The following is an 18,540-nucleotide window of genomic DNA, read 5'->3' as shown; positions in this document are numbered from 1 at the left end:
TCTTCTCTGTAAAGCAGGGTTCGTTTATGTCAAGAGGAGGTGGGCAAAGGCTGGATGCTAACCCTTCTGTGGTAGGCCACCTCTCATACTCTCTGCTGGCACAACAGAAGTAGAAAACACCCCAGGCTCAAGGTGGGACCATCTTACAGAGGCCTAGGGAGAAAATACAGGTCCCCTTCACTTCCCCTGCACTCAAACAAACCATCACCAGGTGTGGGGATGGGGGGATGTAACGACATCCTGACTGGGTATGCTGACCTGAGACCACATGGATCATAAACAGGACTTCCTGTGTCTCCCGAGGAGATTGGGAGGTGTGGTTGCAGCTGTCTCAGAGAGCTCTCCCATGGAGGGAGTAGATTTGAGACAACAAAGTGGCCCCAGGGACCCCTGCATCCTGAAGCTGCTCCTGGGACACAGACAGAAATGACTACTAAATCAAAAGCCCTGGCCAGGCAGCTCGGTGGGTTAAAGCAGCGTTTTTCAACCGCTGTTCCGCGGCACACTAGTGTGCCGCGAGATGTTGCCTGGTGTGCCGTAGGTGCAGACAAGACAAGAATTTTATAATTTTTCACTATTTTGTTTACTTAATATTTCATAATAAAGTAATTATAAAATACTTTCTTTGTGTTTATTTGATTCCTATTCAAGAGAATTACTTTATATATAGTCAATATAGGCACAGAGTTAAATTTTTTAACATTTTCTAATGGTGGTGTGCCTCGTGATTTTTTTCATGATACAAGTGTGCCTTTGCCCAAAAAAGGTTGAAAAACACTGGGTTAAAGCATCATCCCCCATACACCGAGGAACATCACAGAGAGCCACGCAACTGGACTGCCGAGGCTGCATGGAGATTTCCTCCAAAATGTGAAAGAAATGGCATTGCTCCCCTTGGGGAAGGCCTCTGCAAGGGTTCCCGGAGAATCCTGTAAAAAGCTGATGAAAGCCACAATTGAAAACACACCCCAGGAGAAGCAGCACCAAAGCTGGGAGCCAATATGTAAGAGAGTCCACAGACATCATTTTCATTTTTGCAGAGATACTTAAAAAAAAAAAAAAAACACGACAGAAAGAAGTACGTTCCTGCCCCACTGTTAGCAGTCCCTAAAACCTGTAACCTGGGAGTATCTTTTGGCTGCCTAGGACATTTCACACGGACTGGAAGAGTTCCAGGTCTAAACAATGAACCCTTAAACCGTCTTAAGAGGTGAAAAATTACCCTTTTACGCTTTTTTCTGAACACCTGCTGGGTGGAGTCCCTCGTAAAGATGTCAAATCAAAATGAATGAAGGAGGGGAAAGGAGCCCCAATACTGGTGCTCGAGTTTAGACAGCTCAAAGGGCAACTCTTTGCCAAGAATTCAACTTCTCCTCCAGGCCCAATGGTTGATTAACATGATATTTCTATGCAGGAACCTGCCAGCTGTCTCTTGGCAAAGATTTGTACTCTATAAAGTTAAATGTAGTTGAACTAATTCTCAATGATAAACCTGTTTTAGAGGTAGAAATATTTATGGTGAATTTGGCTTGGAGTTAGGGAGACAGGCCATGCAATAACTCAGAAAATTCTTTTCAGTTCTGGGATGACAGACTTTATAGAAAAGCTATAAAGATAAAAGTTTTGGATCAAGATTGGCCTTGGATATTATCTAAAGTATCCTACTTTTTAAATTAATGAGGTAACTGAGAAGGGAAAGGTTGATAATGGTATCATGAGGAAGACTCAGGGAAGAGTAAATGGAATAAATCATTATTAGTCTATGGAATTACTTATTCTTATAGAGACATAGGCATGCTCTAGTACCCATCACCTCTTCAGGGACCTTACTTCATCACTTACCCCACTCTCCTTTCACTTACCTCCTTCCCATGAGCCTAAAAGCATGGGTAAGTCTCTACCATCCTACAAAAAATACATTCTCTCGACATTACTTCCCTAACAGGCCACCAATGCATCCCTCATCCTTTCGCTGGCAAACTTTATTTGCATGATATAGCAAATAAAATGTTCTATGAACCGAATGCCCCCCATTCCAAATTTCATATGTTAAAACCCTGACACCCCCAATGTGATATTATTTGGAGGTGAAACCATTGGGGTTAGGGTTAGGGTTAGATTATTAGGTCATGAGGACGAGACCCTCGAATGGGGTTAATCTTCTAGAAGAGAGAGACAGATCTTTCTCTCTGCCATATGAGGATACAAAAGGTCAGTAATCTGCAAGCCAGACAAAATAATCTGCTAGCAGCTGGATTTTGGACTTTCCAGCCTCAAGTGTGAGAAATAAATTGTTTAAGCCACCATGTCTATGGAATTTCAAATAGTCTAAGACACAGCGCCTGCTCTGGAACTAGACAATCCTATGTTAAAATGCTTACTCAATAGTTCTCCATCCTGATTCCTCTCCTGTATTTCAGTTGGCTATTCATTCTAAATCTCCTCATTCTCCTCCATGGTTGGCACTTTTCTCAAAGTAGACATTGCACCTGGACAGTGTGACCGTTACACAGAAAACCTCTCTTCTCCACCTTCTTCACTTACCTGCTCCTATTCCCTACTAGTCACTCCACCTCAATGTTCCAGAGGCACACATCTGGTGTGTCCAAAAGTCACCTCATTATTTTCTCTCACTCCCTAAATCTCATTTCCTTCAACATCGCATTTCCTAGTTAATGACCCTTCATTTTTTTTTTTTTTACAATACTTCTTCCTCCTTCTTACTACTTGCATCTAATTTGTCTCTAAGTTCTTTTAATTCTACATCCTAAATTCCTCTTGATTTCCTCCTTCCACCCTCAGTTGGGGGCTCAGCTGCTTTCTAACCTGTTTACCTTTAGCTTCAACTTCCTAGGTGTTCAACTTCCTAGGTGTTCTAGCTTCTCCACACCAGAATCAAGTGATCTCTAGGAAATTTGAATCAGATAGTGTCACAGCTACACAACAAAATACTCAGTTTTTCTGTCTACAGAAAATAGCTTCTAGAACATACCGTACTCCTTGTCCATCAAGGGAAGTCCAATTCATCAACCTTCTGTAAGATACAGGGTCTGACTCCTGTCCAATAATGCACCGTAGAGGACTGATTGAATAAACTATAGCATGTCCACACAATGGAGTATATACTGCTATAAAAAAAGAAATAAGTAAGATATTATTTATTGTTCATGATGATGACCTCTAGAATATATTAAGTAAAAGAAGAAGGTAGAGAAAAGTGTGTATAGTAAGGTAACATTTATCTAAGAAAGATAGGTTACAAGTCAATATACATATGTATTTCTTTTGTTATATATTTCTATTGATTACAGAAAGGGAGAGGGAGAGATAGAAACATAGAGAATCACTGACCAGCTGCCTCCTGCATGCACCCTACTGGGGATCAAGCTCACACCCTGGTATATGCCCCTGACCCAGGACCCTTTGGTCTGAAAGCTGATGTTCTACCCACTGAGCCAAACCAGCCAGGGCTACTTATGTATTTTTTAAATGGAAGGCTTAAGTAAAAATATTTTTTTAAAGGTTACCAATTTGAGGGAGCAACAATGTGGAAGCAACAAGGCAAAAAGCTAGACTTTTCAAAATGCATCTTGATTGGCCAATTTAACTTTGTAGCCATGCAATCACTTTATACAATAATTAAGCACTTGAAGTTAAAAACAATTATTCACAGATGAAAGCAAAATTAAATAAATAGGTCTAACTGTGTATTTAGTTAATGGCATAAAATATAGAGAAGAACTAATTTAACTGATTTTAATTTGATTCTATAGCTTTAGAGGGATATGCCTTAAGGATAAAAAGGAACACCCAAGAATACAAAATTAAAAAATCTGAAACTCCTCTCAGTAATCAAATTGTTTATGGTAGTATTAGTATCATTATTTTGCATGTGTATTGTGGTATAAAGAAAAGTAGTAATCAAGCTGATATTGTTAAGGTCTGGGATTTTCGGCAGGAGAAAAAGGAAAATAACAGGTCTGTTGAATAATGTTAAATTTATTTTTAAAAACCTTGTAGTTCAGATTTGAATTGGAAACTATCAGTATGAATCTATTTATTTTGTATACATATAAATATGGCACACCAAAAGCATAGGCAAGAAAAGAAAAAAAATAGATAAATAGTACTACATCAAAATTAAAAACTTAAGTGAACCAAAGGACAAAATTTTGTGAAAAGGCAGTTCATGGACTAGGAGAAAATATTTTCAAATCATATATCTGATAACGGGTTACTATTCAGAATATAAATAAAGAATATACAAATGGCTAATAAGTACATGAAAAGATGCTTGACATCATTAATGATTAAGGAAATGCAAATAAAAACCGCAATGAGATACCACCTCACACCCATTACTTAAAAAAGAAAAGAATAAGTATTGGCAAGGATGTGAGAAATTGGAGCCCTTGTGTATTGTTGGTGGGAATGTAAAATGTCACAGTGTCATTTCCACAAAAGTGTAAAGAGTATAGAAGTTCCTCCAAAATTAAAAATAGAACAACTATATGATTCAGCAACTCCATTTCTGCGTATATAACCAAAAGAATCAAGAGGAGGATCTCATGTTTATAGGAGCAATATTCCAAGTGTTCATCAGAAGATGGATGAATAAACAAAATGTGTGTATACTTATAATGGAATATTATCCAGTCTTAAAAAGGAAGGAAAATCGCTGAAACCGCTTTGGCTCAGTGGATAGAGCATCGGCCTCTGGTCTGAAAGGTCCCAGGTTCGATTCCAGTCAAGGGCATGTACCTTGGTTGCGGGCACATCCCCAGTGTGTTTCTAACTCTCTATCCCCCTCTTTCTTCCTCTCTGTAAAAACTCAATAAAAATATATTAAAACAAAAAGAATTGTTAAATCTATGTTTATAGTGCTTCATCATACTATTTTATTTTTCTCTATGTTTATATCATTTTCATAATATCAAGCGAAAATTTCCTTCACGAGGATAATCTATTGATATCTGATGGTATCACCAGTTTCTTTACCATCTCTTTATTGTCCACAGGACAAAGTCAAGCTGGCTCCTCTTTTAAATTTTTTAGTGATATTATAAAAAGAAGAAATGCTAAAATGAGGAAAGTCTATTCAATAATTAGGATATTGTTTTGCATATATTAAATCAATAGCAAAAACAAAAATCACCAAAACTGATTGAAGTTGTCACTAGAGATTTTCCTCTATCTCAGCACACAACAAGAGTCTTCTCAAAGAGCAGATTATTATATCTCCAGTCAGTGGATTGTTTTGAATAAATTCAAAGATCTTAAGTTGAAGTTGGTGTCATATAGATAGTCCACATTTGGGGGACTCCTGGAAGAGAATTTGTCATTTCCAAAGATGTAAAGCACTAATTAGTAACTTTGGTAAAATTTACAGATTCTCTCCATAGATTTTAGTTATTATTTTAGTAATTATCTTGTTTCTCTTTTCCTTTTACTTTACTTGAAAAAAAAATGTATTCATGCAAACAGTTTAGAGTCAAATATGAGTGTAAATTGCCTGCCTAGCTCTCTTCCTTGATTTCCTCACTTCTGCCTTTTACCCTTTTCTGCTTCACAATAGCATCTCTTGTCTAGTCTTCTAACCATTTTTTATTTTATTTTGGGCATTGCTGACATTACCATATATAATATGCTTATAGAGCTCTTTCTTGATTTTTCACTTGAAGCATGATTTTTTTCATATTCCCATAAGAAATGTGAAACTTTCTCACACACAACTTCTGTTTTAACCACATACATAAGCAAACTTTCTGCTTCTCATTTTTCCTAGTAGAGTGTAATTGAGGTTAGATCAATAGCCAGTGGTTTCACTACAATGACTGTATAAACACTGCTCTCTACATGTCCCATCCAAAGAGTAGATTTCCTTCCCCTCACAACTTTTGATTTTCTCTAAAGTTAAAAATACAATAGTGTTTGTTTTTTACATTTTCATAGCTTTCTCTATTCTTATCACTAATCCCCACACTTTTCTTCCACTTGTATAAATAAATCTCCTCTCAATATCTTCAAACACTTGTTTTCTATCAATTTATTTTCTTTTTTTAAATATATTTTTATTGATATCAGAGAGGAAGGAAAGGAGGGAGATATAAAAAAAATCAATGATGTGCATACCCCACACTGGGAATTGAGTCTGAAACTCCGGTATGTGCCCTGACCAGAAATTGAACCATGACTTTCTGGATCATCGATCATCACTCAACCACGGAGCCAGTTTGGCTCAATTTATCTTCTTAAAAAAGTCTCTCCCAAGCCTTTTGATGTAGTCTTGTCTCTTAACTATTACAGTAACAAAAAGAAAAGCTGACTCAAAATGTAAAATGGGATTTTGATATTGCCATGAACTGTAATGCAGGAAGGAAGAGAAGGATACTCACCAGCAAGTGGTTGGGTATATATAAATCTTGGGTTCCTTCATCCATCAACAGTATAGTTATTTTTGCCCGTGAGCACAATGTAAAACTCTCTCCAAAAATTGTCCCATGACTGGTAGGGGAAAAGGAGCCTGTGACACTCAGGTAGAGAAAATAAGATGTAATGTCTCTCAGCATCAGAGGGGAGGATGGACCTTATAGTTATGAATTAGCACATTTCAAAGGCTATGTGTTAGCTACCTTTTGCTATGTATCAAACCACCCCTTAATATAGTGGCTTACCACAACAGTTTATTATCTCACATTTTCTGTAAATCAGAACCTTGGGAACAGCTAGGCTGGGTGTTTCTGGTTTAGGATTTCTCTCAAGGCTGCAATCAGGATGTCAGTAGAGTCTGCCACCATCTGAAGACTTGAGGAGAGCTGGAAGGTGTAATTCCAAGTTCAGCCCCTCACACAATTGTTGGCAGGACCTGTCAGTTTCTCACCAAAGGGGGCTCTCCAATGGCTGCTTCATCAGCCTCACAACCGGCAGTTGAAGGGGGGGGGGGGGGGGGGAGAGAGAGAGAGAGAGAGAGAGAGAGAGAGAGAGAGAGAGAGAGGAGGAAGAGAGAGAAAGAGGGAGAGAGAAGAAGAAGAAGAAGAAGGAGAAGGAGAAGGAGGAGGAGGAGGGGAGGAGGAGAGGGAGGGAGGGGAGGGGGAGGGGGAGGGGAGGGGAGGGGGGAGGGGGAGGGGGAGGGGGAGGGGAGGGGGAGGGGGAGGAGGAGGAAGGGGGGGAGGGAGGGAGGGAAGGAGGGAGGGAGACAGAAGGCTGCAACACCTCTTAAGACCTAGGCCAGTAATCAGCAAGCTCATTAGTCAACAGAGCCAAATATCAACAGGACAACAATTGAAATTTCTTTTGAGAGCCAAAATTTTTAAACTTAAACTCCTTCTAACACCACTTCTTCAAAATAGACTCGCCCAAACCGCGGTATTTTGTGGAAGAGCCACACTCAAGGGACCAAAGAGCCGTTATGTGGCTCAGGAGCCTCAGTTTGCCGACCACTAACCTAGGCTCTGAACACACATATTATCCCTTCTACTTTTTAATCTACTTATTAGAAATAACAGACCAGCACACAATCAGGGGAGGGGATTAATGTCTGTCTTTTGAAGGAATGCATTTCAAAGAATCATAGACATGTTTTAAAACCTTCACACACTCTCTAAAAGAGGTGGAATTATTTTTAATAAGTTTAAATTGTTGAATCTCAAGTTGGAGTGGGAATATAGAGGAACTGGAATAAAGGTTTATATCTAAAAAAAAATAGCTACTTGTTACAGCTACAGAGAGGGATTCACTGTACATCTGCAGGGGAAGTTAGGCAGCTGCTAGCTGGGATATATGTGCTTATGAAGCTGGAAAGATTGTGAAATTCTGTTGGTATGAAAAGTGGCAAGCAGTTTTTAAAGTTAAAGAATGTGAACTCGTTAAAGTTAGTCTTTTTAGATTGAATTCAATAGGAACAGTTGTCTCATCAAGAAAACTTGAGAAGAGCTGGGAGCTAGGAAAGGATTAGGAATATTTTGATTTTTAAGAGGAAAAACATATGTTTTTTATTTCATGCACTGCCCTCTCTCCACGTGCTTTTACTTATCTTTAAAAATGCCTACACCCATGATTGTCTGGTCTCCATGAAATAAATTATGGTTTAACAAATCCCCTATGTACCTATCAACGTGCTTAGCCATTGAAATAAGTTGCTCCACAGTTTGACCAGGACTCAGACCTGAGTTTATTCAATTTGCTGTTTTGGGGTAGACTATGTAACTTAAGAATATTATGAAGTAAGTCAGACAACAGTTGATTCCCATCTGTCTCTGATCATCTGAAGTACTGTTTCCCAAACCGAGTTCTGTTGGTGAGCACTCTATGAAAAACACAAACAACTTTCTGTCTTTTAAATTTTGTTTCTTTACAATATATGTAAGAAAAATGTTAAATATATTTATATAATTGTTGTTCTTATACTATAATATGCCTTTAAGAAATGGAGTGTCATGCACTAAAGACCAGCATATCACAAGAAATCACCTGATTATGAACACATGGTTTTCAAGTCTGGGAATGATAATGTAAATAACAAAATGCAGCCTCTTGTTGTTGATTTATTAGTTATGTTTAAGAACTTTGTGTATTCAAAATTTCAAGAAATATTTGTAATACTTTAAATTTTTTCTTAGTAACGCAATAAAATATGTAATCTTTCTGTTTTTACCAACATGTTTTATCTTTTTTTTAATATATATTTTTATTTTTTTACAAAGAGGAAGAGAAAGGGATAGAGAGAAACATCGATCGCTGCCTCTTGCACACCCCCTACTGGGTATGTGCCCGAAACCTCGGTATATGCCCTTGACTGGAATCGAACCCAGGACCTTTCAGTCAGCAGGCAATGCTCTATCCACTGAGCCAAACAGGTTTTGGCATGTTTTATCTTATTGTTGCTGTTTTGTGGCATTTGAAAGATACTTTTTTGAACTCTTTATAAGGCATAAAATCATATGGGGAAGACAAAATATAGTTTTAATATGATACAAAGAAGTGTATAGTCATCTGCTACAGTGAGTTTGAGAGGCCAAGTCATAAGGGCTTGGAGAAGGAAGATGTTTCTGTGGACTGCTGTAGTTGGGGAATGCATTGAATAGGATGTATGACTGAGATCAACTTAAAGGACGAAAAATGTCCTTCTAAAGAGACCCCAGAGAGTGCTCTTCCCCTCCCATCATGTAAGGACACAACAAGAAACCAGTCATTTATGAACCAGGAAATGGCCTCACTAGACACAGAATCTGCTGGTGCTTTAATCTTGGACTTCCAGCCTCCAGAATTGTGAGAAATAAGTTTCTGTTGTTCATGAGCCACTGAGGTAGTAAGTATATTTTGTCTCCAGGGAATTAATTCTATTTATTTATTTATTTATTTATTTTTATTTAATTGTTTAATTGTTTTCCTGGATTGACCCCCTACACCCGCCACTTCCACCCCCGAGGGCAAGCCCCACCATTCCAGTGTCTGTGTCCATTGGTTATGCTAATATGCACGCATGCAAGTCCCATAAATTTTGGAGATTAAACCCTTATCTGAAATAGCATTGTCAAATATGTTCTCCCATGCAGTGGGCTTTCTTGTTGTTTTGATGATGGTTTCTTTTGCTGTGCAGAAGCTTTTTTACTTTGATGTAGTCCCATTTGTTTATTTTCTCCTTAGTCTTCATTGCCCTAGGAGCTATATCAGTAAAGATATTGCTACGACATATGTGTGATATTTTGTAGCTTATAGAGTCTTCTAAGATTTTTATGGCTTTCCATCTTACATTTAAGTCCTTTAGCCATTTTGAGTTTATTTTTGTGTATGGTGTAAGTTGGTGTTCTTGTTTCGTTTTTTTGCATGTATCTGACCAAATTTCCCAGCACCATTTATTGAAGAGATTGTCTTGACTCCATTGTTTTCTCTTGCCTCTTTTGTTAAATATTAATTGAGCATAGTGTCTTGGGTCGATTTCTGGGTTCTCTGTTCTGTTCCATTGGTCTATTTGTCTGTTCTTGTGCCAGTACCAGGCAGTTTTGAGAATCTTGGCTTGGTAGTAGCTTGATATCTGGTATTGTGATCTCTCCAATTTTGTTCTTCTTTCTCACAATTGCTGTGGCTATTGGGGGGTCTTTTTTTATTCAAGATGAATTTTTGGAGAGTTTGTTCTAGGTCATTGAAATATGCCATTGGTATTTTAATGGGCATTGCATTGAATCTATAGATTGCTTTGGATAGTATGGACATTTTAATGATGTTGATTTTACTAATCCATGAACATGGTATGTTCTTCCATTTGTTTATGTCTTCCTCTATCTCTTTTTTCAATATCCTCTAGTTTTCCAAGAATAGGTCTTTTACCTCCTTAGCTAAATTTATTCCTAGGTATCTTAATTTTTTTGGTGCAATGGTAAATGAAAAAAAATTTTGTTTTAGTTTCTCTTTCTGTGAGTTCATTATTGGCATATAAAAAGGCCATAGATTTCTCAGTGTTAATTTTGTATTCTGCTATATTGCTGAATTCATTTAGTAAGTCTAGTGGTTTTTTTATGGAATCTTTGGAGTTTTCTATGTACAGTATCATGTCATCTGCGAATAAGGACAGTTTTACTTCTTCTTATCCAATTTGGATGTTTTTTATTTCTTCTTGTTTGATCACAATGGCTAGCACTTCCAGTACTATATGGAACAGGAGTGTTGAGGGTAGGCATCCCTGTCTTTTTCCTGCTTTTAGGGAAAATGAAGTTATTTTTTTCCCATTGACTGTAGGTTTGTCATATAAGGCTTTTATTATGTTGAGGTATTATCCCTCTATTCCCACTTTGCTGAGAGTTTTTATCAAGAAAGGGTGTTGCAGGGACTGAATTCTTAATCTTGACATTATAAAGACTCCCACATATAGTAGGTAATATATTTGACTGTTTTTTGAATGACTGAAAATTAATGTATTAAGAATTTGATGGTGAACATGAGGTCATTGGTTAAACAGAGCCCAAAACTTGACAAGAAGAATCACTGAAAAGTGAGCTGCAGGGATTGAAAAGCAATCTGTGACTATTGAGTATATAAATTCCTGTCTGGCCATTAGCAATAATCTTATTAAATTAAGTTTTCTTAAGTAATATTCTCCTAGAAAAATGAACTACTAAAAATGTACACAAGGTACTATTAGAGAACTCATGTACATATATGCACACATACATACACATTTCCATGTGATTTTAATTTCACAATAACATATTCCATTAAGTCTTAGGCCTCATTTCTCAAACTCCAGACCTATAAACATCTGTAGTCTAAAAGAGAGCATCGCTTACTCTTTTTTTTAAATCAGCATCTTCTTATATTCTGTTGATTATCCCAGCGTGTTCAAAGGTCTGACTCAGTCACTAGATGATTTAGGCATCAGAGAGAAATGTGTGGTTCTTCAGTTCACTCAGAGGAAAAACACTGCCTGGGCTCATTATTCTTTAAAGTATACATAAATGTTTCAGTTCCTCTACAGCTTCTCTACATTTGTTATCTCACATTTTAAAAAATGACAATAAATTGCCTAATCTTATACAATTTTTTTTTCCTGTGGAAGTTTCTTATGTTCTGTTCCTTGTAGCAAAGGTTCTTAACAGACCATATCCCTTTTTTGATACAGGTATCTTTCCTTGGATAAGAATGTAATATAATTAATTCCACTGTTGTCATATTGCTATTCACAACTGATCTTTCATAAGTAGGTAATTAAGAGCAAGCGTCAAAGTAATCAACTAAAGGCTCAGCACGCAGGGTCCGCTGGGTGTTTGACACATGGTGGACCTCAATGGGAGTTTGTTGCTGACAAAATAGACAGTGGTTGCTGCTGCTGGGGTTGACTCAGAGGGCATCTCTCCATCTGTTGTCTTTTCAGAAGAATTATTACAATAGGCCACCTGGTAGATGAGATGCAAGATATGAAACTTCGGGGTTGCAAGATATTTTTCAACCAGCCATTTCTGTACATGGCTAATTATATATTATTATGCTTCCCTCAGGACTTGCTTTTTTAATCAGTTCCTACACCACTGATCTTTCTCTCCATGCCTTTGAATGGAGCAAAGAGACCGTTGCTAATGTTATGCTCTGTAAATTGTGTCATCTTGCCAGTACTCAATGCATTGTAGAATCAACCCTTACAACAATATGGTTGTTTTTCAACAAATATTCTTAACAGATGCTGTGTCTGGACCTCTTCCAAAGTTAAAGCTTTAGGGTAGCATAAAGCCAGCGTACTTATGAAGAATCAGTTGGTGAGACAGCAAATAAATATACACCAAGTGTAGGGATGTTTCTTGAGCCCATGACATGGCCTGTTTGAGGCCAGACTCAGAGGAGTGGTGTGTCCTGCCTAACAGTGGTCACCATGTTCCCATCACGGCACTACTGTCTTTATCATAAATACACTGCTCCTCTGAGTCTGGCCTCAAACAGGCCACGTGATGGGCTCAAGAAGCATCCCTACACTGGTGTACATTTATTTGCTGTCTCACCAACTGATTCTTCATAAGTACCCTGGCTTTATGCTACCCTAAAGCTTTAACTTTGGAAGAGGTCCAGACACAGCACCTGCTAAGAGTATTTGTTGAAAAACAACCATATTTTTTGAAAAACATCCAAGGAAAGAGACCTGTATCAAAAAAGGGATATGGTCTGTTAAGAACCTTTGCTACAAGGAACAGAACATAAGAAACTTCCACATGGAAAAAAAAATTGTATAAGATTAGGCAATTTATTGTCATTTTTTAATAGGAAGAGGTCCAGACACAGCACCTGCTAAGAATATTTGTTGAAAAACAACCATATTGTTGTAAGGGTTGATTCTACAATGCATTGAGTACTGGCAAGATGACACAATTTACAAAGCATAACATTAGCAACGGTCTCTTTGCTCCAAATTGTTTTAGCCATCGACAGTCACCAAGTTTCTGAATGAGATGAGAAATATTGGGGTCGCTAAGGGCATCTTTATCTTCTCTGCTTATAAGGACACATAGGCTAAAAAAGAAAACTCTGTAATAAAAACAGCCACATAGCCACTTTGTACCACATGATCCAGCGAGGATCAGCCCCTAGCTTCAGTTCTGCTTTCGCTGATCTTGTGACCTTGGTCTAGTAAGGTAATCTCTCCTCTTCAATTCCTCATTTGTAAGTGTGAGTGATGTGTTGCATGGGTGCCCCACAAACACATGAAAATGAAATGAGGTGGAAGATGCAAAACAGCTTTGACGACAGTGTAAGGGTCCTTCTATATATATATATATATATGTAAAAGCCCAGTGACGGTTATGGTGGAACTACCAGAACAACCAGAATGACCAGTCGCTATGATGAGCACTGACCTCCAGGGAGCAGATGCTCCATGCAGCACCGCTCAGCCAGAAGCCAGGCTCACAGGTGGTGAGCTCAGTAGTGGTGGCTGGAGCCTCTCTGGCCTCCATGGCAGCACTAAGGAGCAGCGAGAGCCAAGCAGTGAAGAGCGAGCAGCACGCAGGTGGTAAGGAGTGAGCAGGTGGGTGGTTAAGAGTGAGCAGGTGGGCGGTTAGGAGCAAGCAGGCAAGCGGTTAAGAGCGAGGGGTCCCGGGTTGTAAGAGGGATGTCCGACTGTCGGTTTAGGCCTGATTGGATCTAAACCAGCAGTCGGATATCCCCTGAGGGGTCCCAGATTGCGAGAGGTCGCAGGCCAGGCTGAAGGACCCCACACACACACCTGCATGAATTTCGTGCATCGGGTCCTAGTCTTTTGTAAAAACACAGTTAATATTTATTATATATAATCAAAGCATCAAAAGGTCAGAAGTGCATGAGGTTTGAAAACCAATCCTCTTTCTCTTTATTAGTCTCCAGAATTGATCAAACTTGACAATTCAATGCTTATCTTTATAGGTATGTATGTGCCTATGTACTTTTGTTCTTTAACAAAAAGGGATCATAGTATACTAATCAGAATTCATTGCAGTAATTTCTATGAGGTAAATTGTTACATATGTATACGGAACAACCATGTTTTAGGTGACAAAGTTTGAGCACCACAGTGATAGTGGGATAATATTTGTCTAGACACAGAGATAAGGCTTCCTCTGGGAAGGCTATATTGCAAAGGAATGAGGCAATTTTACTCTTCACTTCACATGCTTCCCCACCATTATCATTGTTTATCTTAAGCATGTATTCTTTAACAGTAATTATTAAAGACTGGGCAAGGGAATGTGGAGCATAGACCCACAAAATTGAGACAATGTAAGACTATGAAAATGTACGTATAAATGGTAGACCAGAAAAAAAAAAAAAGAAAAAAAAAAGAATAAAAAAAGGAAAGAATATACAAAAGAATTTAGGAAGTGAAATAAAGGAAGCAAAAGTGAAAGTCGATTTTCCAAAGTATGCAGTGTCTGCTGCCAGCTGTCTTGTTGAACATGACTCTCAGCCGCAGGATGTTCAGCCCTGCTGAGTAGTTTTTTAATGGGTGCTGTGACAGACAGCAGGTAGAAGCTGGTACAAGGGTCTGCCAAGAGAGGAAGTACAGCTAAAAATGGTCAGTGCTCAATTGTTTCACTGTTTAAAGTTTTCATATATATCTTTTTTTTTTTAATGCACAAACAGCCATAAATTTGTGGAATGGACAAATTTGACAATCGAATGTCCCCTGAAAGGTCCTAACATCAAGCACCATAATTTATCAATACATAATCTTCTTCTCAATAAATCCTTGTGTCCTTCCCATTCACACATCCTGTCATGTCTGTATTCAAAATCCACCTTGAATCTGTCTACTTTTTCTCTCTTCCTCACTATCAACCCAGTTCAAGTTCACTCCTGCCTGTTTCCACTGGGGTGGCCTCCTGAGCAGACTCTCCTCTTCCCCTGGCCATTCCTATTTTCCACATGAAAAGCAGGTCGATATTTCTAAAATGCTCATAGAACAAACCTAGAATCTTTCGCATGGTCTGTCCCTTGCTCATTTTTCCAGTTACCTTTCAGGCTCCCAACTCGGCTCAGACCTTTGTCCCCTTGGCCTCTGCCGAGGGGACATACTGTTCCTGCTCACAGAAAGGCTTTTCTACTCTGCAGATTTCAGTTTCTCACACATCCTGCCCCCCCTCTCCCCCCCCCCCCCCCGCCTCCCCTCATCTACATTAGGCCACAGCTTGTGTATCTCTATATTTATTTGTATGATATGGGTTTTGTCGGACTTCCCTGCTTTGTTGAAGCTGTGTAATGACTATCTGGAGGTTTATAATGTCATTTTCTCTACTTCTGTGCCTATTTGAAATTTACCATAATAAACAGCTTTAAAGTTTTCCTCTAATCCTACACACTAAAAACAACTATTGTCTGTAATTACCCTAATTTGGTTTTTCAAATTTCATATTTAAACAATTTTACTTTCCTTTGCAGGATAAATTTTTGTATTTTTGTTCAGAGACATAAAATGCCAGTATTTTAAAGTTCCTAACAAGGTGCTGCTTGCAAGAAAGTGAACCTGAAATCGATATCATGTAGCCTAAAAGAAAGATATGAAGTTCAATGGTTGTGGGGTTTTTTTTGTTTTTGTTGTTGTTGTTGTTTTTGCTACTAAATAAAGTCTTGTATTTGAAAGCAGCAATATTATTCACCATAAAGGACCCTAGACTAAAAGGACATAAAACTGTTGTTCTAGTTCCAGTTTGTCACTTTCAGTGGCACATTTAACCCCACTTGCTTTTAAAAAAAAATTAATATAATAAAGAGGTAACATTACACATTTTTATTTCAGATTTAAAATTCCATACTCCCATAATTTGGAAGACCAAAGTAAAACCTCACCATAATCACTTTTAAAGGATGAAGTAATAATTCAAAAGGACCCTTTTCTTTTTATTCCCTCACAGGATCATATCGCATCAGTGGTGTGTAAATTATGTTTATCTACAAAGTCAAGAACATGAACCACCTCATCTCTTTCCGTGCTCCTGATACTCTGGTTCTTCTCTTCTCTGTGCACATGCTTGTGCAGCATGCTGTAGTACGGTTTCTTTGGATTGAAAGTATATAGGGATGAGATCTGCTGCCAGGCTTTCATGCTCGGAGTGTTGATTTCCTTCGCAAGTGAACCTTCAAAGAAACATTTAACATTCTCTTCTGCCAGTTGCGTTGCATGTTCTATGGCTTGACTTTTGAGGATCTTCTGCTCCTGTTTCACGTAGATTTTCCAAAAGCTCAGCTGCAGAAAACTAACTGGAGATGCACATCGGGTGACAGACACAACAATCAGAACAACGACGATCACAGTGGCTATCAGGATCCAGCCCAGGATCTAGGAAAACACATCAAAATACTAATTTGGTCACATTTTTTACAAGTCATTATTAAACCCTCAGGGGAAAAAAAAATTTGAACTACTCAGCAGTCATGATGAATAAGCAACAATTTGAGGTCTTAATCTCGTAAGGGAAAAGAGAGGCAGTGACCTCCGGGACCCCTGCGGAACCCCTGCGGAACCCTCCGGAAGCCCTCTTACAACTGCTTGTTCTGCAAGTCAGTCATTTCCCAAGTCCTGTCAAGAGTCCAGGGAAATGCCTATCTGTCAGTCCCCTAGAACTCAGAACGTGGAATACTGGCAAGTCCAGGGAAGCGAGCGTTCGTTTTCAAAAGTCTCTGAGCTCTGCATTCCAAGAAGTGTGGGATGGTGCCTTAGGGCCAGGCAGACGCATTGCGTTGTGACAATTCTGCCTTCTCCTGGCTGCTACATGAGGAGCCTCTCGTCTTTCCCATCCCTTTCATTGAGAAGGAAAACCCCTATTTTTGTAAAAAACAAAACAAAACAAAACAAAAAACTGCTGTTTGGAATTTTCTGCTGTGGCCTCTTATTCTAAAAATGTTTGCTTTCTAGCCTGCTTTCACCTGCTTGAAGAATGATGACGATAAACTTAGCTGTATGACCTTGTAGGCCGGAGACTAGATACGCCCATACTCTCAATGCCGTGCCAGATGCACCTTTTTAATTGGAGAGAACTGTATTGTTTTCAAGGCCAGCATCGAGATAACCACTAAGCGCACACAGGGCTGGCTCTTTCGTAAAAAGGGACGTTCTGCTTGTAGCCTTGCTTAGCATTTGAATTCATTTTCTCTGAGCCCATCCCGCAATGCATAAAGTAAATCTCTCCAAACTCTCCTCCTGCGTTGCTTGATGGTTCGGGAACTCTGTAACATCATCATCAATCACCTCCTTTGCCTCTTGGCTCACCAGAAGCAAGAAGCCCTTCTGGTGTGTCTTAGGTGTCCTATGCCTGGGAAATGGGCACGGACCTCTCCTTTCCCGGGGCCGCCCCCAGACGCCCGCCCTCTCCGCTCACCTGCGACTGGGCCTTGAGGTTCATCAGGAGGGCCTGCACGGTCTCATTCTTCGCCTTGTGGCAGGGAACCAGCGGCAGCTCCTTCACGCACAGGGAGTCATTGCACAGGAGCCGCGCCAGCATGGGGTTCCCGCTGGCCGCACACTCGTAGAAGGAGCCGCCGAGCAGCGCCACGGCCAACCAGGTGAGCGGCGCCAGGGAGGCCCCCCAGGTCAGCTGCACGCACACCTGCGCCCCGCGCCGCCCCGCGCGGCAGCAGCCGGTGCAGCCGGTGCAGCAGTCGGTGCAGCCCGGGCGGGTGTCCTTGCAGCAGCCGGTGAGCAGGCGCCAGGTGCGGGGGCTCAGCACGTAGCCCAGGAGGAAGAGCGCCAGCGCGGGCACCAGCAGGAACACCAGCCCGTAGGGCAGGTTCCAGGTGGCGCTGCAGGGGCACTGGAACACGGCGGTGGAGAAGATGCGCTCCCCGCCCACGGTCAGCAGCGTGACCAGGCCGTAGCCCAGCGTGTCGCGGTGCTTGAGGTACAGGTCCAGGACCGTCTGAAACTTCTTCATGGGCTCCATGCCCCCGGGCGGGCGCGGCGGGACCTGTCTGGCTGCTTCTGCCCTGTGGCTGCCCTGCGCCTGGGAGGATGCTTTTGGTGCACTGGGGTCTGGCTGGGGCTTTCCACTCTGCTGAGAAGCAACTTCGAAAAAAGGGAAGGTGACTTCTCTGGCCCCTGACTTCTCTTTCGCTTTCTTATTTCAACCAAACCAGCCCTTGCTGACAAACAAGATCCAACCGCAGCATACACTATTGGCCTCTCGAATACCCCCTCTCCCCCACCCCACTCCACCCCACACCACTCCCATTTTCTCGAGGCTGCTGCCTTGGTGGCCTTCCTCCCCATGCATGAACTCCGGTGGAAGGTAGACTCTGTTCCATGAAAACATTTGTTTCCACCCAGCTGATAGGGAACCAGGGGTTTTCCTTACCCTTCTGCCCCAATGCAGCTTCCCAACCAAACAATCCTAACTTGGGCAAGAGGGAAAACAGACTTTCCTCTAGCTGCCAAGCCACCTAGCTGCCAAGTCAGTTTCCCGTAAGACTGAACAGTTACAAAAAACCCTCTGATCATGAACAGGAAACACAGATTTCTGGTTTCTCTTTCATAAGCTAATTGACAACGAAGCCCACCTCAAGTTCTAGTGCCTCCCTGGTGTCTGTGTCCTTCCT

At 40.3% G+C, this 18,540-nt stretch overlaps 1 protein-coding gene across 1 annotated transcript; it reads right to left on the bottom strand.

Annotated features, from left to right (window-relative positions):
• Window positions 1-15,724: 15,724 nt before the first annotated feature.
• CALHM6 (calcium homeostasis modulator family member 6) lies at window positions 15,725-18,051 on the bottom strand. The gene is made up of 2 exons (XM_036415095.2): window positions 17,328-18,051; window positions 15,725-16,288 (listed from the first exon to the last, which is right to left on the bottom strand). Exons 1-2 carry the CDS (start codon window positions 17,886-17,888, stop codon window positions 15,866-15,868), a joined length of 984 nt encoding a protein of 327 aa, XP_036270988.1. The 5' UTR covers window positions 17,889-18,051; the 3' UTR covers window positions 15,725-15,865.
• Window positions 18,052-18,540: the final 489 nt, after the last annotated feature.

Source organism: Pipistrellus kuhlii, unplaced genomic scaffold (assembly GCF_014108245.1).
Source record: "Pipistrellus kuhlii isolate mPipKuh1 unplaced genomic scaffold, mPipKuh1.p scaffold_m20_p_5, whole genome shotgun sequence".
Lineage (NCBI taxonomy): Eukaryota > Metazoa > Chordata > Mammalia > Chiroptera > Vespertilionidae > Pipistrellus > Pipistrellus kuhlii.
Note: the sequence above shows the minus strand (reverse complement) of the source record. Positions and strands in the feature narration are given on the sequence as shown.

Bases quoted from the DNA above. Each gene is read 5' to 3' on its own strand.
- CALHM6 (XM_036415095.2), bottom strand. From the start codon at position 17,888: ATGGAGCCCATGAAGAAGTTTCAGACGGTCCTGGACCTGTACCTCAAG. The intron at 16,289-17,327 runs GTGAGCGGAGAG...GTGTTTTCCTAG, and splicing joins ACCTCAAGGCCCAGTCGCAG to ATCCTGGGCTGGATCCTGAT.